The 26,058-nt window shown below is 49.0% G+C and overlaps 1 protein-coding gene across 2 annotated transcripts in view; it reads left to right on the top strand.

Moving 5' to 3' along the window:
* The window catches only part of LOC135909361 (serine/threonine-protein kinase haspin-like), a 157,549-nt gene that overhangs the window by 75,394 nt on the left and 56,097 nt on the right, over positions 1-26,058 (top strand). For both annotated transcript variants that reach the window (XR_011511583.1, XM_065441309.1), the window contains exons 5-7: positions 5,708-5,793; positions 11,672-11,830; positions 16,615-16,677. Coding sequence is in view for 1 of the 2 variants with exons in the window: in XM_065441309.1 (XP_065297381.1) it covers positions 5,708-5,793; positions 11,672-11,830; positions 16,615-16,677 (308 nt within the window). In the remaining variant the exon portion in view is untranslated. The remainder of the gene's footprint in view (positions 1-5,707; positions 5,794-11,671; positions 11,831-16,614; positions 16,678-26,058) is intronic.

Here is a 26,058-nt window from a genome sequence, read left to right as displayed (position 1 = left end):
AGCAGTCATGTTAGACTGGTTCACTTCTCTCATGCAGTCCTGTTGGACTAATACTATTTTTCTCAAACAGTCATGTTAGACTGAGTTAATTTTCTGTAAATAAACCCCTTTTTCCTCGTTCTCGATGAGAAGCAGTTCTTCACTTCATCAACGATCTCAGCGTAAATAAGTTGGACGACGGCATGGGCCAGCTACCTTCGAATTCATGCCGTACTCCAATCTTGGCAAAGGACCACGGACGAAGGGATTGAGCCCCCAATCCTGACACCGCGTCCTCCCGCCACTACGTCGAACTCTATGGTCGAACCGTCGGTCGAACTAGACGCGCTTGATATCGCTAACATGTTGTATCGTGTGGGTGCGTTCCCCCCTCGTCGAACTATATTTAGGCCTTTAAGAGACTCTGTTTTTAGTACGGATGAAATACACGAATCACATAGAGAAAAATAACCGAGTACTTGCTTTCTGAGGCTGGCACGGTCATTTGCGCGGAACTGCGCCAAAACCAGGTCTGGCCTTTCGCACAAGCAGCGCAGACTGAACACTTTCTCAAAAACAAAGTTCCTATTTTTTCTTTGCATTCCCACCGTGCAGGATCTGGGAATGGCTTCTGCGCGTTCACTTCATGCAGCAAAGCCAAATGGTAGGCCATCGAAAAGTGCAGCCTTCCACTGGTCGCCTTTGACGCTGCCATATTCGGAAACTCTTTTGTCTCGCGTCCTCCCGAACAAACGAGAACCACGAGAGCAGCACGCAAGACTCCCTACGTAAGCACGCAAGAATCGGATGCGTGCGTACGCAGCCTCCGCGCACGCATCCCATACCGTTCGTGTTCCGTTCTGCACATGCGCACTTTGCAGAACGTAGTGATCTTACGTACGCAACTCCGCTGCGAACGCTACGTACGCAGTACTAAAACTGTCTCTTATCGTGCACGCTTTGGACTAAGGTGTCCAAAATAGCACGTTAACGCCACATCTCTGAACGCAGACGCCACTAGCTATAGTCATCGGGCCAGAAAAGTCGTTTCACCTGAGTGATGCGAGGTCGGCTCTGTTCGACAACGCTCGTCGCGTGTGCATGAACGACGTTCCTTGTGGCCGGCCAAGAGGTGTCCATGGATATTAGGCCTAAAATCGCGTCTTCGTGCAGTCGTCGACGAGGTGGTCGGAATCTCGGTCGTGTGCTGCGTGCTGAGCTGGACACCGAGATGTCGTTGCTGTCATTGTGACGCCAAAGACGTCTAGAAACGTCCGCTGATTATCTAGAGTAACGCCCATGAGTTGAAGTGCACGAAAGAAGACACAATTGCCGAGCCGTAAATAACGCGACTGTGCCTACTTAATGCGACTGCCGCGCACTAGCTTTATTTTAGTCTATTTACATATGAAATTTTTCCTGAGGAAGAAACTCCGTTGACGACCGGTTTTAGTACGTCTACGCGTGTTGAAAATGAATTCACGTTTTTTTATTTGAATACGTTCCTGATTATGAACCAAAATTTGGCGCCGAGGAGCTTAACAAGGTTGTGCGTCGTATCTCTTACCTATGCCGGCTATAGGTTGCGTTTACAGTGCACGAAACAAAGGCATTTTCACTCCATTTCATGGCACGAAGTTTTGACACTACTAAACTTTCTTTTATAAATGGAGTGATATCAGGCCATTCCGTGATTTTTTTTTTTCACTGTCAGTTGTTCATGGAGGTAAAATCATGGTTCTACGCTTTTTTACTCCACGGTGATGGAGTAAGTTATATTGGGCTATGAAGTCTTGGAAAGGATTCACCCGTGGAAATTGCTATTCAGGCTCATTTATGTTTCCAGTCTTAATAGGCTCTTGCAAATCCGCTTGTTACGCTTTATCTGCCTTCGCTGTCCGCAATTTCAGAGCAGTCAATACCTTTTGGCCTCATCACAACGCACCAAGAGTCTCAACGCATTGCCCGCGAGAAATTCATAGGGTATGCGTCCATGGCGTAACAACGAAAAAAAAAAATGCGTTCGTGACGTAACGGTTTCAATATCGGGCTTCTGTGCTAGAGGCCATGCATTCGAAGCCGGCCGTCGGGCAATTTTAGTAATGTTTCTGTAAATATTCATTAGTAACTATATATTTAGCTCACGAAGCCATTGAAGCCTGAAGCTCGAAGTTTGGGCAAATCCTCATACTTCCCATAATGGCTGAACCGCCCTGATTACAGCTCCCGTAGACACTAGCGCCAAAGTTCCTTCTAGTAATTATTGTATGGAACTCTATGCTGAAAGCCACATGCTCGCGTGTTCACGCTCTAAAATTACGATACTCCATAATGCGATATTTCAGCGCTGCTCTACACGTGTTTTCATTTCGCGATATATAGGCTGCCGCGAAAAATCTGTCTCGTGCGGCATATCGCATCTGCAAAAGCGCTGCAAAAAAAGCAACACTCAATCACAGTGAAAACGGCGATCAGAGTCGCCGATCGTCGACAATCTTATCTGCAGGCCAAGCGCGTCGGCCTCTATACATGACCTGTAGAGGGCTCCAGTGTAATCGCGTGACTTCCAGAAAGCACTGCACAAGTCGCGTCGCGCATAAGTTCAGTTTAGAAATGCTACGGCACCATGTCGTAGTCTCGTGCGGCACCCTGCTGTGCTCCTCAACCTTTCGCCATACTCTGCCAACGATGACTCTGCTCTCACACCTTCCCTCTCGCACTCTCTTCCTTCGTCTCCCGCTGGGCTCCGCGTTCGCCTTCATCTTTCGCTGTGCTCGTTGGCTCGGTTACGCCGAGGGATGAGGCCGAGGCACGCCGACGCTCAACGCAGGAACGGGTGCCTAAGAGCTGCGCTCGAAACGATCAAAACAGTAGGTAGAGGCCATCGCAGTTCTCGCTTGTTCGGGACAGCGCGAGATTCTTCGCTTTCGCAAAATGGTCGCCTCAAAGGCGACCAGTGGAAGGCTCTATCCTTCGATGGCCTAAGATTTTGCTTTGCTGCGTCAAGTCAACGCGCAGAACCCATCTCAGGATTCTGCGCGGTGGTGATCCATTGCCAGTTGAAGAATTCCGGTGACGCGTTTTGTGCGAGCGCCCGCTTACAATCCGGCTACTGTGCCGTTACGTGGCTAGTACGTTAGGATTGGCTGAGCTTTGCTGCCGACAACGAGTGCCTTTATTTTGATATTCTAGATGGCGCAACCGGTTCACGCACGCTTATGTACGCGGGCACTGGCATCTGCCAAAAGAGCTGTCGTGAGGCGCACTGTTACGTCCCACAAAGCGCTTGCGTGCTGTGTGCGTTATGGCGCAGCACTAAAACTCTCTACTAGCTGCTCGCTGGAGAAGAGTCTTTTGTGTGTCAGAAAAGAGGACGCATATCAGGCGACAAACCCACGACAAGAACGAAGCTGCGCGTCATTCTGATTGTAAAAGCGCGTTGTACGTTGCTCGGACCTTTGATAAGTATTACTCATTTGAATCGATTGCTTTCACTTGATAGCGACTTGCCTCGAGCGCTTGTAATGCTGTGTAGTTGTCGCGGTACGCTGCATCAATTCAGTTTGATTTTTTTCAGCTGACGCACGTTGGGTTGCCTTTGTTTCATCGTTGGTTTTCATTGTTTCGTTGTACTTAAAAGTGATTCTTGTCGCACATGTAAAGATTTTAGGTTGTCATGCTCGTTCCATAGGGGATTGGCGAAGTTATGAAGGGTTTGGCTCCCGGATGACTTTGCGCTAAGGCGAAGAAAACGAAAAATTACGTCATATTGAGAGGAGCACGAGTGGTCCTAGGAGCTGCTCCTATGTTCCTAAGAACATAGCAGATGAAAGTTTATGAAGAACGAAATGGCAAATGCAATGCAGATGAAGGTTTGGCTTACAGTCATGAAGCTTTTGTAATCTCGTTTCTCTTCTGGTTTAAGAGCTGCTCTCTGCGATTTCAACCATCAATATTTTTCTTACCGATCGTGTCATGATGCGTTCGTTCGCTACTAATTCGGTGAAACGCTTTGGGCTGGAGATATTGTGAGCTTTATGTGAATAATTTGTGCAGATTGTAATGTAACCAGAAATTTCACCGTAAACTTATTTATTTAGCACTTGTCGAGCGAGAGCCTTTATCCAAAATAATTGTAGCAATCAAATGTCTCTACATTTGAGCGTCTGCAGCGTGAGCTGAAGCAAACGACAATGATTTGCGCACACTTATATGCGATGTCGTTAAGGGTTACGGACTGGATTCCAAGAGAATGGAAGCGTAGCAGAGGGCGGCAGAAAGTTAGTTGGGTGGATGAGATGAAGAAGTTTGCAGGGACAACATGGCCACAATTATCACATGACCAGGGTAGTTGGAGAAGTACGGGAGAAGCCTTTGCCCTGCAGTGGGCGTAGCCAGGCTGCTGCTGCTGCTGCTGCTGCTGCTGCTGCTGCTGCTGCTGCTGCTGCTGCTGCTGCTGCTGCTGCTGCTGCTGCTGCTGCTGCTGCTGCTGCTGCTGCTGCTGCTGCTGTTGATGATGATGATAATGATGATCATATGCGATAAGTGACAAGCTGCCGAAGCATCAGTAGTAGCGACCGCTGAAACAGACAACACACGAGGTGTAAGCGGCGACTGTAGTCGGAAACAGAACAACCAAAGAAACGCGCCAAATTTAGCGGCAAGTAGTGAAAAAGCCCCTCCACCGCATCAACAAAAGAACATTGTTACCGAATCAGTTGGCCCTCTTGTATATTCAGTATATGAGGCTTAGTTGATGAGAGAATGATTGACGCACGAGGGGCCATATTATCCTTCAACAACTCAAATCACCCACGCCGACCGGGGTCGCTTAAGTTGCTGCGCATGCGACGTGTGTTTCTCTGCATCACAACAAATATTGGCACAATTACAGCGATATAGCCGCGGGAAAAAAAAGAACGCAAAACCTGCATTATAGTACACAAAATGTCATTAGTGAATTCTTAGGTAATGCCATAAAATTTCCCAAACTAATTTTTCTTTATGAGATTAAGCTAAGAAACTTTTTTGCCGTTAGACTACAATACGGGAATTTAAACTGGTTGTTCGTGTCACGGAGTCTGGTGCCACGTTTTTTACAGTGCCTGCGGTATTCGTTTTCTACGTATACATTAGTTTCTCTATTGCAAAATATGTGCTCTCTGTAGAACTTAAGAGTACGTGCCCTTGGACCGGTAAATCTGTATTTTACATTAGCTTCTAATGTCATGCCTTTAACGCGAATAAAACTCTACAAGTGTCATGCATAATTTGCTGTAGTCAAGCAGATGGCGCCACTGACGTGCAACGTAGTCAGCTACCTAACTTCAGTGCTACTGTAGGGCGTTCAGACCATGGTGAAATAAAAAAAAATTGGAGGGAGCATCGCGCAATGCGATTGAAGCCAAACCTGTCGGCCCAACACGTGATCGCACGTCAAAATGCGCGGTTTGTTTTAATGCTCCCGCTCTGCAGGCAGCGCCCCGACAGGGCAGCCGAACAAGCGCGCACCGAATAGCTAAACGGAACCGAAAATCTCAGCAAATCTCGATTCTTGTTCCGTGATACTGACGCAAGAGGTCACGTGTTGGGCCCCCACTGAGCAGGTGGCTCATCGGCTGGCTTCACGGAGCGTTGGCGAGCCAAGGCTGGCTGCGTGACGTGATGCTGTCTCCTAACTTTTTCCTTCCTCCATGGTTCAGACTGTGTTCCGCGTCCCTCCACGCAGCCTGCGTCAACCATGTTCCCGACCCGCGTACTGGACCTGTGCAGCCAGGACGCACCGATTACCTTCTCCGCGTTCCTGCCAAACCCGTGAGTTGCTGACACTCCCGCGTGGGTTGTGCAATCGGTACCTGTGACATAAACTGTGCTTGCCTTGTTTCTTGTAGTGTGCGAACAGCGAAGTCCTGAAGTCACACAGGAATATTATTGCGACAGCAATTATGTGCACACTCAAGACGCATTTCTGCCATCGCTGTCGCCGTGAGGTTCCGTATGGGTGCGGGAGGGTGAGCCAACGAATGATGATGATGATAGTTTAAGCTGCACATGCAGTCCGCTACCACGTCAGCCGGGGCGGCCACGGAGAGCACGGCCGCGCTTAAGGTTCAATTGTGCACGAGCGAGGAACGCGGCCCGCATGCGTGCCCTCGCCTGTGGCGCGCGAGGCCAATGGCCGAGTCGGGCTCCATAAAGGACTGCAGCAAATAACGCCTCGTCCTGTTCACAATCACACTCTCTCGCGCGGCATCTACAACGGCGTTGGCCACGCGAATCGCGGACGCCGTAGCAGATGCCTTTTGGCGGACGCCGCAGGGACGCGTTGGCGGAGCTCGTGTGTATACTGTGTGCGGTCTGCGACGTGGCTAAAGTGCGCGCACACGCGGGCCTCATCTTCAAAGCGATCTGCGATGTTTGCAGAGTGCGCTTAGTGCCGGTAGGTCCGTATACGCCATGCTTTCGACGTTTCGTACGCGTTGAGGCGACATATGCACGGAGGTCAATTAACTCGCGGCTGTTGCCGCGATTCCTAACTCCAGCGTTCTCACACACAGTTTCCACTCTCATCGAGCGATGTGTGTTCATTTTTACCTGTGCGCGCGTGACACTTTGCTGGTAAATTTAGTTAAAACACGTTGACGGGCTAGTTGGTTTGAATTCATGATAGAATGTGTAAGGGCAACTGAACAAGGACGCCGAAAGAAGCAGACACACAAAGACAGCGCTGTTTCCGTATGTCTCTTTCCAAGTCCTCGTTGAGTGACTCTTACATATCCTATAATTTTTAATTTAGTTAGTAAGCGAATGTTTACAAGTTTATACGGCCGATAAAGCTACTGTCCTTACTTCGTACAGCTATCTACTAATTTGCTATCGCAATCGGTGCTTCGACTTTCGGGCGGAACTGCGAGAGAGCACCGACTCAGGGGAGCGGCGGAACTAAAGTAAACTGGAATACCTCATTGGTTTATTCAACAAAAAGAAATGTAGAGAGGTGCACACGGGGAAAAAAAGGCAAAATTCACTTCATCGAACGGTGCTCTCAAGAACAACTCTAATTAACGAATTTATACATATCAGTGCTAAAGAATATCGTAATGAGGGCTGAAATACATAGAAAGGCATCGAAGTGCGGGAGAGAAATGCATGTCTGGTTGGAACAAAGAAGCACAGGCACTGACTACCAGTTATCTGCAACTGAAGATTCTTGGTCAGAGAATGCTATTATAGGAGCATAGATGGTTACAGGTTTATCCGACACGATATTTCAGACAGGTGGTACCATCGTCAGGTCCAAGAAAATAGCAACAACATTTGAAAAGACATGTACCGCCAAACAAAACCAAAGAAACATAGCAAGCATGAGGCAGAAAATTCTACATAACGGATAGACACGTTTCTTATCATGTGAGGTCACCGAGGGCCGACTTACCCAACTGTCGCCATATATATTTTTTTTAATATCGAAAGCATCCAATATTTCCCGCGTGTCGTGATCGTGTTGCAAATCTAGCACAGCCATTTCTAAAAAAATGTGTGGCTTACACCCGTGGCCGTACACCTGTCATAACACAAAAAGATAGGATGCAACAGCTTCAACAAGATCAAGTGGTTTCCCCGCCGCGGTGGCTAAGCGGCTGCAAAGCACGAGGTCGCGGGCTCGAATCTCGGAGGCAGCGGCCGTATTTAGATGGGGCGAAATGCAAGAACTCCCGCGTCCTGCGGTGGTCAAAACTAAACCGGAGTCCCTCACTACGGCGAGCCTTATAATCATATCGTGCATTTGGAACGTAAAACCCCCAAATTCGGAAGATGCGCATATATACGATATCCAAAGGGGCTGGGAGAATAGAGCGCCTAATTCTACATTGAGCAGTTTATGACCAGGCTGACGCCGGACAGAAGTACGAAATGCGCGCATGCACTGAACATGCGCGTGCATCACAGCAGCTTTTAATTATTCGCCGATATGATAAAGCAACCTATCAGTAGTACCATTCGAGCTTGTTCTCTGGTCGTCAAATGCACTCAACGAATCGTTTGTCAACCTGTGATTGCTTCCGAAGAACCAAGAACTGGGCGAGTGGGTACATCTTGGGAAACTAGTCATCATCATAATCATCATCAGCCTGGCTACGCCCACTGCAGGAAAGAGGCCTCTCCCACATTTATCCAACTACCCCGGTCATGTGCTAATGTGGCCATCTTGTCCCTGCAAACTTCTTAATCTCATTGGCCCACCTAACTTTCTGCCGCCCCCTACTAGGGTTCCCTTCTCTTGCAGTTGAGTCTGTAACCCTTAATGATCATCGGTTATCTTCCCTCCTCATTACATGCCCTGCGCATGCCCATTCTTTTTTTCTTGATTTCAACTAAGATGTCATTACCTCTCGTTTGTTCCCTCACCGAATCTGCTCTCTTCTTATCCCTTAAAGTTGCACACACCATTCTTCTTTCCGTAGCTCGTTGCGTCGTCCTCAATTTAACTAGAACCGTTTTCGTAAGCCTCCAGGTTTCTGCCCCGTAGGTGAGTACTGGTAGAACACAGCTGTTAAAGACTTTTCTCTTGAGAGATAATGGCAACCTGCTGTCCATGATCTGCGAATGCCTGCCAAACGCACTCCAGCCCATTCTTATTCTTCTGATTATTCCAGTCTCATGATCCGGATCCGCCGTCACTACCTGCCCTAAGTAGGTGTATTCCCTTACGACTGTTAAACGTTACTTTAGTTTTCTTCAGAATAATTTTTAGACCCGCTCTTCTGCTTTGCCTCTCCAGGTCAGTGAGCATGCATTGCAATTGGTCCCCTGAGTTACTAAGCAAGGCAATATCATCAGCGAATCGCAAGTTACTAAGGTATTCTCCATTAACTTTTATCCCCAATTCTTCCCAATCCAGGTCTCTGAATACCTCCTGTAAACATGCTGTGAATAGGATTGGAGAGATCGTGTCTCCCTGCCTGACGCCTTTCTTTATTGGGATTTGGTTGCTTGCTTTATGGAGGACTATACGGTGGCTGTGGAGCCGCTATAGATATCTTTCAGTATTTTTACATACGGCTCGTCTACACCCCGATTCCGTAATGCCTCCATGACTGCTGAGGTTTCGACAGAATCAAACGTTTTCTCGTAATCAATGAAAGCTATATATAAGGGTTGGTTATATTCCGCACATTTCTCTATCACCTGATTGATAGTGTGAATATGATCTATTGTTGAGTAGCCTTTACGGAATCCTGCCTGGTCCTTTGCTTGACAGAAGTCTAAGGTGTTCCTGATTCTATTTGCGATTACCTTAGTAAATAGTTTGTAGGCAACGGACAGTAAGCTGATCGGTCTATAATTTTTCAAGTCTTTGGCGTCTCCTTTCTTATGAATTAGGATTATGTTAGTGTTCTTTCAAGATTCCGGTACGCTCGAGGTCATGAGGCATTCCGTATACAGGGTGGCCAGTTTCTCTAGAACAATCTGTCCACCATCCTTCAACAAATCTGCTGTTACCTGATCCTCCCCAGCTGCCTTCCCCCTTTGCATATCTCCCAAGGCTTTCTTTACTTCTTCCGGCGTTACCTTTGGGATCTCGAATTCCTCTAGACTGTTTTCCCTTCCATTATCGTTGCGGGTGCCACTAGTACTGTATAAATCTCTATAGAACTCCTCAGCCACTTGAACTATCTCATCCATATTAGTAATTATATTGCCGGCTTTGTCTCTTAACGCATACATCTGATTCTTGCGAATTCCTAGTTTCTTCTTCACTGTTTTTAGGCTTCCTCCGTGCCTGAGAGCCTGTTCAATTCTATCCATATTATACTTCCTTATGACAGCTGTCTTACGCTTGTTGATTAACTTCGAAAGTTCTGCCAGTTCTATTCTAGCTGTAGGGTTAGAGGCTTTCATACATTGGCGTTTCTTGATGAGATCTTTCGTCTCCTGCGATAGTTTGCTGATATCCTGCCTAATCGAGTTACCACCGACTTCCATTGCACACTCCTTAATGATGCCCACAAGATTGTCGTTCATTGTTTCAACACCAAGGTCCTCTTCCTGAGGTAAAGCCGAATACCTGTTCTGTAGCTTGATCTGGAATTCTTCTATTTTCCCTCTTACCGCTAACTTATTATTCGGCTTCTTATGTACTAGTTTCTTCCGTTCCCTCCTTAGGTCTAGGCTAATTCGAGTTCTTACCATCCTGTGGTCACTGCAGCGCACTTTGCCGAGCACGTCCACATCTTTTATGATGCCAGGGTTAGCGCAGAGTATGAAGTATGAGTATTTCATTTCTAGTCTCACCGTTCGGGCTCCCCCACGTCCACTTTCGACTATCCCGCTTGCGGAAGAAGGTATTCATTATCCTCATATTATTCTGTTCCGCAAACTCTACTAATAACTTTCCCCTGCTATTCCTAGCGCCTATGCCATATTCCCCCACTGCCTTGTTTCCAGCCTGCTTCTTGCCTACCTTGGCATTAAAGTCACCCATTAGTATAGTGTATTTAGTTATCACTCTACCCATCGCCGATTCCACATCTTCATAGAAGCTTTCGACTTCCTGGTCATCATGACAGGATGTAGGGGCGTAGACTTGTACAATCTTCATTTTGTACCTCTTATTAAGTTTCACAAGACCTGCCACCCTCTCGTTAATGCTATAGAATTCCTGTATGTTACCAGCTACATTCTTATTAATCAGGAATCCGACTCCTAGTTCTCTTCTCTCGGCTAAGCCCCTGTAGCACAGGACGTGCCCGCTTTTTAGCACTGTATATGCTTCTTTTGGCCTCCTTACTTCACTGAGCCTTATGATATCCCATTTAGTGCCCTCTAATTCCTCCAATAGCACTGCTAGACTTGCCTCACTAGATAACGTTCTAGCGTTAAACGTTGCCAGGTTCATATTCCATTGGCGGCCTGTCCGGCGCAACACCACTGTGTCTCAAAAAGCATTCGCTAGCCCGTAATTGGTTTTGTAGTGAACTAAGACTTTCCCCTACTCCTTCTTGTAAATTTCCAGGGTATTTCGTCATTTTTATGTCGTTTCTGTTTACGTGACAACCGCATATTTATCAGTTAACTATATATTCCAGTATGTTGATGTTTGTGGTCATTGTAAATAAATTATTCGGCTTTACGTGGTAAAACCACGATCTGATTATAAAGCACGCCGTAATGAGGGACTCCGGAATAATTTTCACCACCTGGGGTTTATTACGGGCACCAAAATCTAAGTGCACGGGTGTTTTCGCATTTCGTCCCCATCGGAATGCGGCCGCCGTGGCCGGCATTCGATCCCGCGGCTTCATGCTTAACAACCCAGCACCATAGCCACTAATCAACCGTGGCGGGTTTGCTGCCCTTGTTATATGTTCGACTGAACATTACTGTCAAGTGCAGACATCTGTTTCATGGGAAATGTTTACTTTTTATATGTGTGGTATGGCCATATATATGAACTTGCGATAGCGCATGTAGTTAGTACCAGTATTTGCCTCACGTTTAAGCTCCCGTTGCACCCGCAGCAAGCCATCGGTTCCTGGTCCAACCAGTCCTGAAAACTTCTTTTTTTTTTGCGTCAGTCGAGTAAAAGAGATCGATTTAGGCGTTCTGTTACAGCGGAGAGCCGTTCTGTGTAGAAACGGGCCGCCGGAGCTTGCTGCAGCACTGAACGCTGCGGACCCTCTGCGCGCAGGGAACGCAGCCGCTTCCGGTGGCTCGCGCATGGCCGCCACAGCGAGGTGTTCCTGGTGTCGTCGCTCCTCAGGCGCACCGTACTCAAGGTGATGCCCGTCGTGGGTCACTTCTCCCAGCAACGAGTGGAGGCCATCACCGCGGCCATCGAGTGCCACCTGTGAGTGGCCGCCTTGAGTACTATATTCTCACTCGCGTTGTCCGCTACAAGTGACCCCTGCGAGCGCATACGTGGTTACCTGATTCCTGCCTAAATTTTCTTTCCGAAGTGATAACTTATTATTTCGTCGAACCAAAACAAACGGCAATACAAACATCAAGATGCGGAAGTGAAAATTCCCTAGTGTACGTTTTCACAAATTTAATTGTTCAGTAGTGAATTCCGCAGATGGTAGGGCGCTTGTGACACAAGATAAACATGTAAATGCGGACTCACAAGTTCGTGAAGATAAGAAATACGACGAATCGAGAGAAGGGCACTTTCATGCAGCCCGGGGCATGTGACATGCTCTTAATGGCAGGTTTGAAAAATTCGGCGCAGAGGTAGCATCTCGTCGCACTTCCGCGTAATACAGGTTCAGCTTGCAAAGTACTGCGAAATTCCGGCGAGCACCGACGATGACCTGATAGCGTGCGTACATATAGTATGTAATCAGAGAACCCAGAACTGCAATTTCTAGGATGGGTATCCGTTTTACTCTTCTATGCGTGACATTTGTCTATATCGAATGTTGCAGCAATCTTTCGACCAGAAAGCATCTAACACTTACGCATACATTGGTGGGAAATGACGCTAGCTACGATTTTTAACACCAATGCAGGCTATCCAGACTTAGAGAAACTATATTTCGACAACCGTTTGTAAGGAACTTTACGAGTGAAGTCAGCCAAATGTCTTCAATTGGCTTAGACCGCACAATGGAATAGCTTAGATTGCCAAAAAAACTGAACGCGCAGAACCCGCTTTGTTCTCTCCCTCAGGGCTCAATAAAACATAACAAAAATATTACTCGAATAAATAAATTCCCCAACGAATACCATACTTCCTAATGTGAAATTTTAGCGCAGCTCCATATGTGTTTTCATTTCACGTGTCAATATTTTGTAAAATTATTATGTAGGTACACAGTATATATTAGGAAGAGCTAGAACGCTGTGAGTAGCGCAGCTGGCGTAGACAATGCCTCGTGCGGCATATTGCAAACAGAGCGAAGTGTGACGCGATTGCCTCAATAATCGGGAGATCGTGAGAGGCAGCACGTGGGTGACGCTTTGGCACTACTCGCAGCAACCACCGTAGACGGACCTCCGCTCATGCAGTGTTCTGTTTTCCATACGGACGACTCGGGCTACTCTGGCGCCATATCGTAGCCATCGTCGCCGCCCAGCCCGTCTTGCGCGGCACTACGCTTTTCTTCGCGCGCTTTCGTTCTACCGATGGCGAGAGCAGCCTTTCGTCGCAGGGAAATAGTACCGCCAGTGTAAGCGGCGACAAGGGAGCGTTACATCGAGCCCTGCTCGTAGCCGCTCACCACCGCCCCTTGCAGAAGCAGTGATCCCCGTCACACGAGCTAGTACCGTGGACTGACCACAGCAGCAGACGCCGCGGACGAGCGTAACCCTCCCCACCTCACGCCCTGTGCCCCCACCCCTCGGAAGCGCTGATGAGATCGCCCACGGGGCTACAGATGCCGTAGTGGCAACTCAGCGCATGCGCAAGCCATCTTTCTTTCGCTCCTTCTCCACTTTCGTCCTCGCGCGCTCTTTCATCTGACGGTGCGCTCCGCGTCCGCTCGGTAACGAGGTATAACGCCGCCGACGTCCAACGCACGTACGGGTACCTAAGAGCTGCGCTCTCAAATCCCGTGCCATAACATAAAACAGTCTCTATTCGTCGTCCATGCTTTAGGGGGTGCACGTCTAAAACGCGATTTTCGTCAAAAGAAACATTTTCTATTCTTTTTCGTTTTTAAATGCTAACATATAAAGAATGTGGTCGCTAAGTTTGGTTGTTTTTGCAATATAAAAGAAGAAAATGAGCCTTTTTTTTTACCGAGCGGTGGCACGCGTTTTCTGTCGAAAGAGCTGACGAACGCCGTTTTCGAGATGTGCCTGCAGAGCGGGACAGGAGGCGAACCTGGAGTCAATTCACTCGTTAGGAAGTCTGCTTTTCGCGCCTCCTAAAGATAACGCACATTCTGATGAGTGTTGAAAATGCACAAAAAAAATTAAAGAATGGCATTTTCGGTGACGGTGTGTCCATATTGCCAGCGAAACAGAAACTGAAGCTTGGCTTGGTAGAACTGCAATTGTGACATTTAATTCCTCCCGTCTGTGAGGTTTTTGTGCCAACCCTTGTACTCGTCATCATCGGCGTTGGTCGTATTTCGATTGCTCTGGATTTTCCGGCTAGTTCATTGAGATTAGCTGATGGTCCGTCTTATGGTGGACTATACTCGCCAAGAAGTCCTTGCCGCGGCAAAGCTTTGAAACGCGAAAAGCCCCGCGAAACAGAAGCACTTGCCACTGAGTAGCATCGAGTTGAAGGAGATGGCCTAACCCGAGGAGTAGGAGCATTCAGTTGAGCCCCGTTGACCGGTCAATGAAATGGCATATTCTGAATTCTCTGAATCAATTTTTCTGAGTTTGCACTTCATCGCCAATTCGGACGCTTAAGAAAAATGTAGCTTGGAAACTGCAATGACTAAAACTCTGCAAGATAATTTTTAAGCAGCAAATTTGCGAGGAGTTTTGACGTCTTAAATTTCTAAAGTGCTTCTGTCAAGAAAAAATCCGAGGACACGTAAGCAGTCCTTACGAGTTGTGAACGCGACAGCATTATTCTCCCATTGAATGCCGCTGAATTTTGCGCTGCGATCGACGTACCATAGCGGTAAGTGCTGCTCGAGCCAGCAAGCAGCAGCAGCCTGCGGTGCCCACGCGTCATGCTACCGACGCGGCGTTACTCATTGTGTGACGCGTTGAAGCGACGCCTTCTCCCCTAACGCGAGACCTGGCGCGCTACTGCGGCACCCAGTGTGGCCTTCCGCGCGCTTCGCTCCGTAGAGGCGCGCTCGTGCCGCGGCGTCGCAGCCAATGGGAATTTAGGAGCCCTTTCGCTGCTACAGACGCCGGTAGCCGGCTGTCTCGCTCAGTGAGCCATTTGAAGCTTTCGCATTAAAAAGTGCAGATTTCTAGATCACAGTAACTACAGAATAACACTTAGTTTACAAGTGATGCCGTTTCTGCAGAAAAGGCACGAAATTGCAAACGGCTGCCGCGATTCGATATTATACGACATCCAGATCATACGCGTATATATTCAGCAAGGCTTATTCTGGCTTTAAAATTGCAATTTTCCCTTTGGGCATGTATAACTATTTTTTCTAGCTTTGCTAGAGTAGAGAAGTTCACTACATGTCCCAATGCTAGCAAGACAGAGCATCCTGCCTAGTTTTGTGAAAATTGACACGTGGGTTCTAACGTTGACGATTCAGCCCCGCATCGCCGTCTAAAGTGAGGGTTTGTTTAGCTGTGGAAGAAACGTAGTAGAAGCGTTACGGATGGCACCGTCATTGTAACCGTATTTATACTTCGCACGCCATCAAAGTGGCGCAGATGATCGCTGCACGTGACTAAGCTATATAGCTACGTGACTAAGTGCCGCTGTTTTCGTTATTTTTTCGAGGACAGTTCGGGAAATTTGGCTTGACGACACACCTTACTGAGACCCGGCCATGTCACGCGGCACGTGTAATGTCATTTGCGGCGAATGAGATTACATCTTAATGCCATTTTTGTTGCGTCTACACGGCCATACTGAATGGCATTTACAGCTAATGGCATTCACCCACTGAATGCGTTTCCCGAACTCATGCAGTGCTACTTGTGTAACCTTGATAACAGGGGCTTGGTAAAAAATTACAAAATCTATAAGTTCAAACAAAATGTCATCACAGCAGAGGGTCCCATAATTGCTCTTATGAATTTGTTAAGAATTTTATGACGTATAGCACGATAGTTAAAGTTGTTAGCGCAACTGTCTTGTTCCCAGTGTCCACTGGATGCTATAGCACTCCTTGTCGGCCATGTTTACAAACACTCGGCTGTTTTCTTTTTCTCTATTTCTGCATATTGTTTTCAAGGTGATCCCGCGCTAAAGCCTATCCGCCAACCGTGGAATCTAATTCTGCAGCTTCGTCAGCGGAGAATGATAAGCAAGAAGCGCACTGGACCGATGACGAGAGGCGCGCGCTGCTGAAAGAATGGGAAGACCGCCTCAGAGATTTGCGCAGGGCGAAGCGCAGCCTGAAAGTATACGAGTAGATTGCCGAGTGCCTGCGTGCCCAAGCTGCCGGTAAACATCGCCATCAATTGCGAATGCCATTTGTATACCCGCGTAGACAGGGAACGCAAGAGGTCAATGACATTCGGCATGAATATAATTTACTGTGAATGACATTACACGTGCCGTGTGACAAACATATATTATCCTTTTGTCTTAAAAAGCGATTTCGTGGTCCTCGAAGAATTTTTATCATCTTTAAAGCTTCTCATGTTGTTGCAACCTACAAGTTCATCTAAAGTTCATTGCATATTGTATTGACTGTAGTCTTTTTTTTTTTGGCATACTCTAATTTATTGCTGTAATTGCTTTTCTTATACTTTGTAATCACTCCTCTCTTTATGCCGTATGGCATTGAGAGTACCGTAAATAAATAAATAAATAAATAAATAAGTAAATAACTGTGGCCGATACATTCAGTACTGGCCATGAATGTGGTGCACCACATTCATGGCCATTTCTTGGCAGAGACGCCAACGTCACTCGGCAGCACGGGATAAGGAGATAAAAAATACGAAATGTTCGCCGTAATGCTGATCTGTTAAAAGGGCTTGCCTAGTGGGAAATACTTCACTTTCTGCGTGGCGTCTTTCTTTCAGCAAGCTCAACATTCTGAGGAACGGAACGCGTTACAGGGCGCCCAACTTCATCGAAGTTCAAAGGTAGGAAAACCACGTTCTTCGCGAAGCATCAAAATAAAACTACATTGTTAGCCTTCTGAGACACCTTGAGTTTACCCTTGCACAAATTGGCTTTTAACTTTTTTAAGGTTAAGCCATACGCGATAACAAACGCACAAAAAAGAAAATAAGATGGCAACCTCTCCATCCTTTGGAGATGATGGCAACGTTAATCCGATTAACAATTTACGTTATGTTCGGTGTGTAATTGGTGATGTGATTATATCGTACGATGATTGCTATGAAGAGCGGCACACACCCGGCAGCCAACGTGTAGGGACCCAAGTGGGCGTCAAAGCATCATCAACTTCGGCCGTACGGTTTCATTGGAGAGCGGTACACGATCAGCGGCACACAGCCAGCGACATATACCCAGCGGCCCGTACCCACCGCTAGGAAGCGTGCGTTGACACAAGCTCACCCTCGTGCAACGAAAACTCGCACGCGTCCTATTACAAGTGAGCCCGTGCCACTTACTCAGTGACACGTACCCAGCGACCCAGTGACACGTGCTGACGTGATAAGAAAACGGTTAAATCCATAGACAGGCAGACAGAGCGGCGGAATTAACAATCTCGCGATGAATGGTGACGGTAATGCGCTTAGCATTGAAGCACTGCAGCGACGTATGGTATTGACACCGACGCAACCCGCCGTGTATAGGATGCGTGCACGCAGCCAAGCTCGCGCCTCCCTCCCACTTCCCTGTGGACACGCTGCGCGATCTGGCGGCGCCGCCGCGAAGTCCATGTGGGGTGCCTTTATGAACCCCTATATCCATACGAGATTACGTATATCGATACAATACTGCCGCAATATTGTGTGATTAACAAACAGCAGGAACTGTGAAAGCAGGAGAGGTCAGTTTAATTACGTAAACTGAAACGATTAGGCATGGACCTCTCGTCTTCTAAAAATCGTGAGATCTTCGTCTTTTTCGACATGCCGCATATTGGATGTGGAATTTGCCTCCTTCTAGAGAGAGCATCGGGACAGCAGGGAGCTGTCATGGTACTCCAGGTTTGGGCACTGCATGTCATTCCAAACAATAGGGCTTCATGCGCAAATGTGCACGACTTCTGGTGGCGAATGCCGCACCCTGGAGGAAGGAAGGCTATCAGGGATAACCTCATAGAGCATGTCGCTGCTACGTCGTACAACCTTGTAGTAGCTTGCTTTTCTCGAAGTACTCGCCCTACAGATGGGACTCCAAACCCCCACTTTCTCGCCTGGCTGGTAGGTGATGTACCGGTGTCCTAGCTTGTAACGTCTAGCGTCGAAGTCCTGTTGTCGAGTGATGCTGGCGCGGCGAGCTATTTCGCTTCTTCAGCCCATTGAGAGAATGTTTCAGCATGCATGGCTGTATCATCGCAGTTATGTGGTAACATCGCATCGAGCATCCTCGTAGTTTACGAACATGAAAAACGCTAAATGGCGTCCTTCACGTTGTATCCTGCGGCACCACGCTATCAGCGAATGTGATGCACTGTAGAATGACATCCAAGTTTCTGTTCCACGTCTGCGTACATACTCAGCATGTTCGCGATAGTATTGTTCAAGCGTTCTGTTAGGCTGTTTGTTTTCGGGTGGTAGGCTATGGTCTTTCGGTGAGCCGTGCCACGGAGGCTAAGGTCAGTCTTAAGGAGTGTAGCCGTAAAAGAACTACCTCTGCCCTTTAACAGCGTTGGCGAACGGCGCATCGGAACCATGTTTTCAATAAAGCATCGGCGTGCTTCAACTGCGTTTCCGCTTAGAAGAGCTTTGCTTTCTAAATAGTGTCAGGTAACCGACGCCAACTATTACCCCCTTATTTCCAATGTTGGAAGTTAAAAAAAAATAAGGGATTTTACGTGCCAAACCACGATCTCATTATGAGGCACACCATAGTGGGGGACTCCGGAAATATGGACCATCTGGGGTCCATTAATGTGCACCTAAATCTAAGTACACGGGTGTGTTCGCATTTCGCCCCCATCGAAATGCAGCCGCCATGGCCGGGATTCAGTGCCGCTACCTCGTGCACAGCAGCCCAACACCACAGCCACTAAGCAACTGCGGCGTTTAGTGTTTGTAGTCGGGAATGTTCCGAGAAAATTCATGTCGATTTCAGCAAATGGCGTCGTGGGCACTTCGATTGGTTGTTATATCCTATCTGGTTTTAACAGTGGCGGTTTGCGTCGTTTAAAATAGAGGCACCTGCGCACGTGATTCAGAACGTTCGCAAGACCTTGACCAGTAACATTTCTCTTTGACTCCGGTCAGTTTTCGCCTGTAGCCGAAGTGGCCAGACGTCGGCTCATCGTGACAGGCTTGTAAAACCTTATGGCGGATAGACCTCAGGACGACAAGTGCTGCTTACGCTTGCAGAAAAGTTATTTGTATTATCGAATAGCAATTCTATTGTTACGGGGATGTTGGGAGTATACAACGAGTATGTACAATATATATTCAAAGTTAGCGTGGCTAAGATGGCTGACCACCAACACGCAGCAGCCAGCGTCCCGCAATCTTCTTCTTCCTCTCTCTTTCATCCTTCCGTAACAGGAACCCCGGGTGTTGAAGCGCCGTCTCGGCCCATGGTAGGGGAAGAATTGCGAGCCAGGTATGGCTTCAGCCGCGAAACGTGCATGACGTCAACAGGCGTCGGACTAGAGGATACATCAAAATGTAGCGTCGAAATCACGTAAGATACGTCGTTAACTTGACGTAGGACTTCATAAGGCCCTGTGTAGCGAGAGAGAAACATTTGGGAGAGGCCAATCAGACGGCACGGTGACCAAAGGAGCACCCAAGCACGAGTCGCGAACTTAACATCGCGATGGCACCGGTCGTAACGCTCCTTTTGTATATGCTGCGAGGCTAACAAACGATATCGGGCGACTTGACGTACCATGCAAGCGCGATCGATGACTTCACTAGCGTACTCACTTGCCACGCGCGGCACAGAAGGGAGGAGGGTGCCAAACGGCAATGTGGGGTCGCGACCATACAAAACATAAAAGGGTGAATATCCTGCGGTGTCATGTCGGAACGAGTTATATGCTAACGTCACGTAGGCCAGCCTGGCGTGCGAGTCGCGGTGATCGTTGGAGACGTACATCGACAGCATCTCTGTGACTGTTCGCTTGATACGCTCGGTAAGACCGTTTGTTTGTGGGTGGCAGGCGGTGAACAGCTTGTGCTCAGTGGCACACTAGCGGAGGAGGTCGTCGACAACGCGAGACAAGAACGTACCACCGCGGTCTGCAAATAACTGTCGAGGTGCACCGTGGTGGAGGCTGACGTCGTGGAGAACAAAATCGGCGACGTCTGTTGCGCAACTAGTCGGCAACGCCTTTGCTATCGCGTAGCGTGTCGCGTAATCAGTTGCGACGGCGATCCACTTATCCCCTCTAGTTGTCAGAAAAGGGCCAAGCAGGTCAAGGCCTATACGAAAGAACGCTTCAAAGGGAACTTCAATTGGATCGAGTCGTCCGACAGGTGGCAGGGGAGGTTTCTTCCGGCACTGACACAATTCGCAAGTTGCGATATAACGACGCACAGAGCGGTAGAGACCAGGCCAGAAGAATCGGCGTCGTACGCGGTCGTATGTACGCAAAACTCCGAGTTGTCCCGCCGTCGGCGCATCGTGAAGTTGTTCGAGAGCGGCGGATCGCAGATCATGAGGAAGGACAAGGAGCAACTCAGGGCCGTCAGGGTTGATATTGCGGCGGTAGAGGATGCCGTCATGCAGCACGAACATGCGGCACGTGCCGTCGGTGCGGCCGTATTGCACTACGGCGACGATGGACTGTAGGGATGCGTCGCGTTGTTGTTGAACGCACATGTCGGTCATGTCAATAAAAGGCATCACGCAGGTCATCGGATCCTGCGCAGCAGGTTCGGGGAAATTCACGGTGTGACGCGAGAGGCAGTCAGCGTCATTGTTGAGGCATCCAGTTTTGTAATTGACAACAAACGAAAGTTCCTGGAGACGCAAAGCCGAGCAGCCAAGCCGTCCTGACGGGTCCCGGACGGAGGACAAGCAGCAGAGTGCATGGTGGTCTGTGATGACCGAAAACATGTGGCCGTACAAATATGGCCGGAACATGGCGACAGCTCAAACTAAAGCCAAGCACTCCCGCTCGGTGATGGAGTAATTTCTGTCGGCAGATGACAGCAGGGGGCTGGCGTAAGCTATCACGCACACGGTACCATTCTGATGTTGGGCGAGAACAGCGCCGTTGCCATGGCCGTTTGCATCAGTGTGGACTTCGGTCGGTGCAGATGAGGATGAATCAAAGTGGGCAAGTATGGGAGGGGCGGTCAGAAATCCGATGAGAGCGGTGAACGCGTGGGCTTGCTCAGGTCCCCATGAGAATGGCGTGTTCTTTAGAAGGTCTGTCAAAGGCCGAGCAACGTCGACGAAGTTTTTGATGAAACGGCGAAAGTAAGAACACAGGCCCACGAAGCAGCGCACGTCAGAAGCAGAACGTGGCACAGGGAAACTGCGTATGGCACGAACTTTTTCCGGATCTGGTTGGACACCGGATGCGTCAACAAGATGTCCCAACAATATAATCTGACGGCGCGTGAATTGACACTTCGTGGAGTTCAGTTGGAGGCCGGCTTTTCGGAAGACCGCAAGAATGGCAGGGAGTCGGGTACGGCGGCTGTCGAACGTGGGAGAAAAAACAATAACGTCGTCAAGGTAACAGATACAGGTGGTCCATTTGTAGCCTCGCAGAAGAGAGTCCATCATAAGTTCAAATGTCACAGGAGTGCTTCACAGGCCAAAAGGCATGACTATGAACTGATATAAGCCATCCGGCATGATAAAGGCCGTCTTCTCGCGGTCCATTTCATCAACTGAAATCTGCCAGTAGCTAGATCGAAGATTGATGGACCAGAATTGTTTAGCTCCGTGCAAGCACTCCAAGGCGTCATCGATGCGTGGTAGTGAGTGCGATAATCGACGCAACAACGCCAGGTACCATCTTCTTTTTCACATGAATGACAGGCGAAGTCCAAGGGCTGGCTGACGGTTCGATTACCCCTTTGTGGAGCATTTTGTCCACTTCTGATTGGATGACTCTACGTTCAGCATGCGATACACGATAGGGACGCCGACGATAGGGATTCGTGTCTCCAGTGTTGGTACGGTGGTGAACAACAGATGTTTGTCCAAAAGGCCTGTCGCCGAAATCACAGATGTCACGGTACGATTCAAGCAGGAGACGTATGCCCGTGTCCTGTGCAGAGGTGAGGTTATGTGCAGTCATTTTCGCGAAATCATCCATTAGGGTACCAGAGCTGTGAGCTGCAATTGTTGCTAAGAAACCGCTCTGGGCATTGAGATTTTCAATTTCAAATTCGGAAGTATTAGAAACACTGACCAAGAACATGCCGGCTGGAAGCACTTGAGGGCACAGGCTGAAATTCAGAAGCGGAAGAACGGCGCCGTTATTTGTAGTCGTCACCAGCGTATGCGGATGACCAACGTTGCGTTTCAAAAGCACGTCGATGACGGGGGGAAGGACATATTCACCGTCTGGAGTTTGTGGCTGTGCCGTCGAAGCGACGTAAGTGACTGCATCAGGTGACAGACGCACATCGTGAAGCGAACACAAGTGCCGTGGAGCGATGCTCGGAGCATCGGAGACTTGAGGCAGTTCCAACTGAAGAACACCGTTCGCACAGTCGATGAGAACGGAATGATGGGATAAAAAGTCAAATTGAAGGATAACGTCGTGAGGGCAGTTGTCGATCACAGCAAAGAGAATAGAAGTAGGGTGGCCGGCTATACTTTAACGCACAGCCCACATTCCAAGAACAACCATCATGCCGCCGTGGGCCACACGAAGCACTCGGGCAGCTACTGGGGTGAGGACCTTCTTTAAACGTCTACGTGGGCTAGCACTCATCACAGATACGTTGGCTCGAGTAGCGATGAGTGCTTAGACAGGTACGGCGTCTATTTTAACGTCAATTACACTTCTCTTTGTGGGCACAGACAGGGGATTTGCTGCAGTAGTCGGCAATGCCGTACCACCTCCGAGGGCTGCATTTCTTAGTTTTCCGAAAGGGTGCGGCCAAAAGCCAGAGCGGACTGAAGGCGACGTGGCTGCGGCGAATAGGAAGATTGGCGACCGGTTTGCGGTGAACGAGAGCGGTGTCCACGCGGCGATGGTGAGCGACCGTACCAAGGGTTCCTAGCAGAGTTGTCGGCGCTGTTAGACTGAGTGGTGGGAGAAAGATTGCGGGTATTTCCATTAAAATGGCTCAGGTTGGCCGGCGTGCGATGTGTTGAGGGACACTAGTTGCGACAGTATCGGGTGACATGATCAATGTGGCGACAGGTGAAACATATCGGCTGGTCATCCGCAGTTCTCCACTCAGTCAGGTTGCAATAACGCGGAGAGAAGCGTCAGGGTGGAGCGAAAATAGTAGAAGGGCGTTCGTTAGCTCTGGGATTGGCGACAGCACAGACAGGATGTAAACCTATGTTTTCAAGTTCCTGGCGAACGATGGATTGTACTAGGGAATCTGAAAAAGCGGTAGCGTCAGGGCTACGCGAGCAGAAAGCTGAGGGTGCCATCGTGTCCTGTTCACGTCGAACGATTCGCACCACATCCTCTGATGGCGACGCACGCTGCTGAGCGGGTTGATCTTCACACGTCGACGTTGCGGCATTATTGGGAAGTCTGGCGAATGGTTGCAGGACGCGTCGGCTTTTGGCCTGCTCGAATTTTCGGCACTCTTTGATGATTGCATCAGCTGTAGAGCAGCTTTTGCACATCAGCAGATTAAAGGCGTCGTGAGCAATGACCTTCAGCACGTGCCCGACCTTCTCAGTCTCTGTCATGTCGTGATCGGCTTTACGACAAAGCGCCAGCACGTCCTGGAGGTGAGAGACATAGGGCTCCTTTGGGGATTGGGTACTGGAGGCTAGTTCCTGCTTTGCGGCAATTTTACGGCCGGCTGCTTTGCCAAACAACTCTGTCGACTTCTCTTTGCATTGGTGCTGGTTAGCTCCTCTTCGTGGTTTTCGTACCACACCTTTGTCGTGCCTCTTAGGTAGAAAAACAGGTTAGCTAGCATAAGCGTAGGGTCCCATCTGCTGATTCCACTTTCGCGTTCCTACATGGCCATCCACTCTTCAGTGTCGGCGCCATCGGTCCCGCAGAAAGTTCCGGGATCCTTGGGTTGCACAACGACAACCGAAGGTGACAGCGACGTAGCTGGCGGCGGTGACGTAGGAGACGGCAACGACGTTGATTCCGCATGCTCACCGTCATTCATGGTGCGGAAGGTGATTCGATGTCCAAGTCGGAGCTTCGTTTCCAGCCGTGGTACCCCTCACCTCTCACCAATATGTTACAGGGATGTTGGGAGTATACAAAGAGTATGTACAATATATTATTACGATATGATTGAGCGATGCTCAAGAGACACGCCGCTGCGAGAACGACGAAAAAGTTGGTCGGTGCCCTTGGCAGGAGCGAGTGTCAGCCTGGCTGCCTGGCTCCAGTGTAAATAGCGTGTAAATATCATCTCTCGTCTGTGTCTTTCCACACGTAACATTTCTGGTGGAGGTCAGCGATCCCCGTCCTCACCACGGAACTCCGAAGTGGTCGGCACACCGAGCTTGTCACCATGCCTGGCACTGCAGCTTCTGGAGGTGAAGCTGCGTTGTCGACCCTGCCCTCAAATCCTCTGCTCACGTTACCTATTAACCGAAACCTTCTTGACGTTGACGTTGATGGCTATGCTGTCACGGCACTCATCGATACAGGAGCACATCTTTCTATTATGAGTGCTGTCTTCCGACGACGACTGAACAAGCTCCTCACCCCAGCGTCGGCACGCGTCGTCCGCGTTGCGGATGGTGGTACTGTGCCTATCATCGGCATGTGTACGGTTCCTGTCAGCATCGCCGGCCGCCACACTCCTGTCCTGTTCACCGTAATTGCTCATTGCCCCCACGACCTTATTCTCGGCCTCGATTTTCTCTCCGCCCATTCTGCCCTTATTGACTGCTCTTACAGTACCCTTCGCCTCGAGTTGCCGATGCTCGCAGAACTTTCTGACGCACCCCACGGCCGCTTACGCTCCACCGGCTTTCTTCGCCTGCCACCAAAATCCATAGCCTACATTGAACTGTTGTCTTTCCCACCAGTTCCTGATGGCGAGTACCTCGTCACTCCTCTGCCCGACATCCCAATACAGTATGACGTCACCGTGCCTCACAGTATAGTTACTATTACTGCGAACCACACTCACATGCCTGTCAGTAACTTTGGATTGGCAAAGCAAATTCTACCGCAAGGTATTTGCCTTGCCACCATTGATTGTCTCGGCGACCAATACGTGGCAGCGTTATCGACCGATGGTTCTCGCGACCTTCGCATGCCCATCGCGCCAGCCTCGGGCGTCGATCCCAACATAAAGAAAATGGTTGCGACGGACCTGTCCTCTACGCAGGCTGAAGACCTTTGCGAAGTATTATCGTCCTACCGCGATATTTTCGACTTCGATGATTGCCCTTTAACCCAGATGCACGCCGTCAAGCATCGCATTCTTACTGGCGATGCTGTGCCTATTTACCGACGACCGTGCCGAATTTCTGTGTCGGAACGCCGAGTAATTCAAGATGAAGCGAACAAGATGCTCGATAAAAACATCATTGAGCCTTCATCGAGTCCCTGGGCGTCACCTGTGGTGTTGGTTAAGAAGAAGGACGGCACGTGGCGCTTTTGTGTAGATTACCGTCACCTGAACAGCATTACAAAAAAGGACGTCTACCCGCTCCCACGTATAGACGACGCCCTTGACTGCCTGCACGGTTCCAGATATTTCTCGTCTATTGATCTTCGTTCAGCATATTGGCAGATTGCTGTTAAAGATATGGACAAAGAAAAAACCGCGTTCATCACACCTGATGGCCTAACCAATTTGAAGTAATGCCGTTTGGATTATGCAACGCCCCTGCCACCTTTGAGCGTATGATGGACTCCTTGCTCCAAGGTTTCAAATGGTCCACATGCCTCTGCTACCTCGACGACGTCATCGTCTTCTCGCCAACGTTCGACACTCACCTTGAGCGTCTCACAACTATACTTGATGTATTCCGAAAGGCGAAGCTGCAACTTAACTCATCCAAATGTCGTTTTGGCCACCGACAAATTACTCTTCTGGGCCATCTAGTTGGCGCTTCCAGAGTACAGCCTGATCCCGACAAAACTCGCGCTGTCCGAGAGTTTCCGGTTCCGAAGACCGCCGCAGACGTTCGAAATTTTGTAGGGCTGTGCTCGTACTTTCGTCGTTTTGTTCCAGATTTTGCGACAATTGCTAGGCCCCTAGCTAATCTTTTCAAGAAAGGCG

Source organism: Dermacentor albipictus, chromosome 1 (assembly GCF_038994185.2).
Source record: "Dermacentor albipictus isolate Rhodes 1998 colony chromosome 1, USDA_Dalb.pri_finalv2, whole genome shotgun sequence".
NCBI lineage: Eukaryota > Metazoa > Arthropoda > Arachnida > Ixodida > Ixodidae > Dermacentor > Dermacentor albipictus.
The sequence above is the reverse complement of the archived record's forward strand: the minus strand, read 5'-3'. Positions and strand labels throughout refer to the sequence as shown.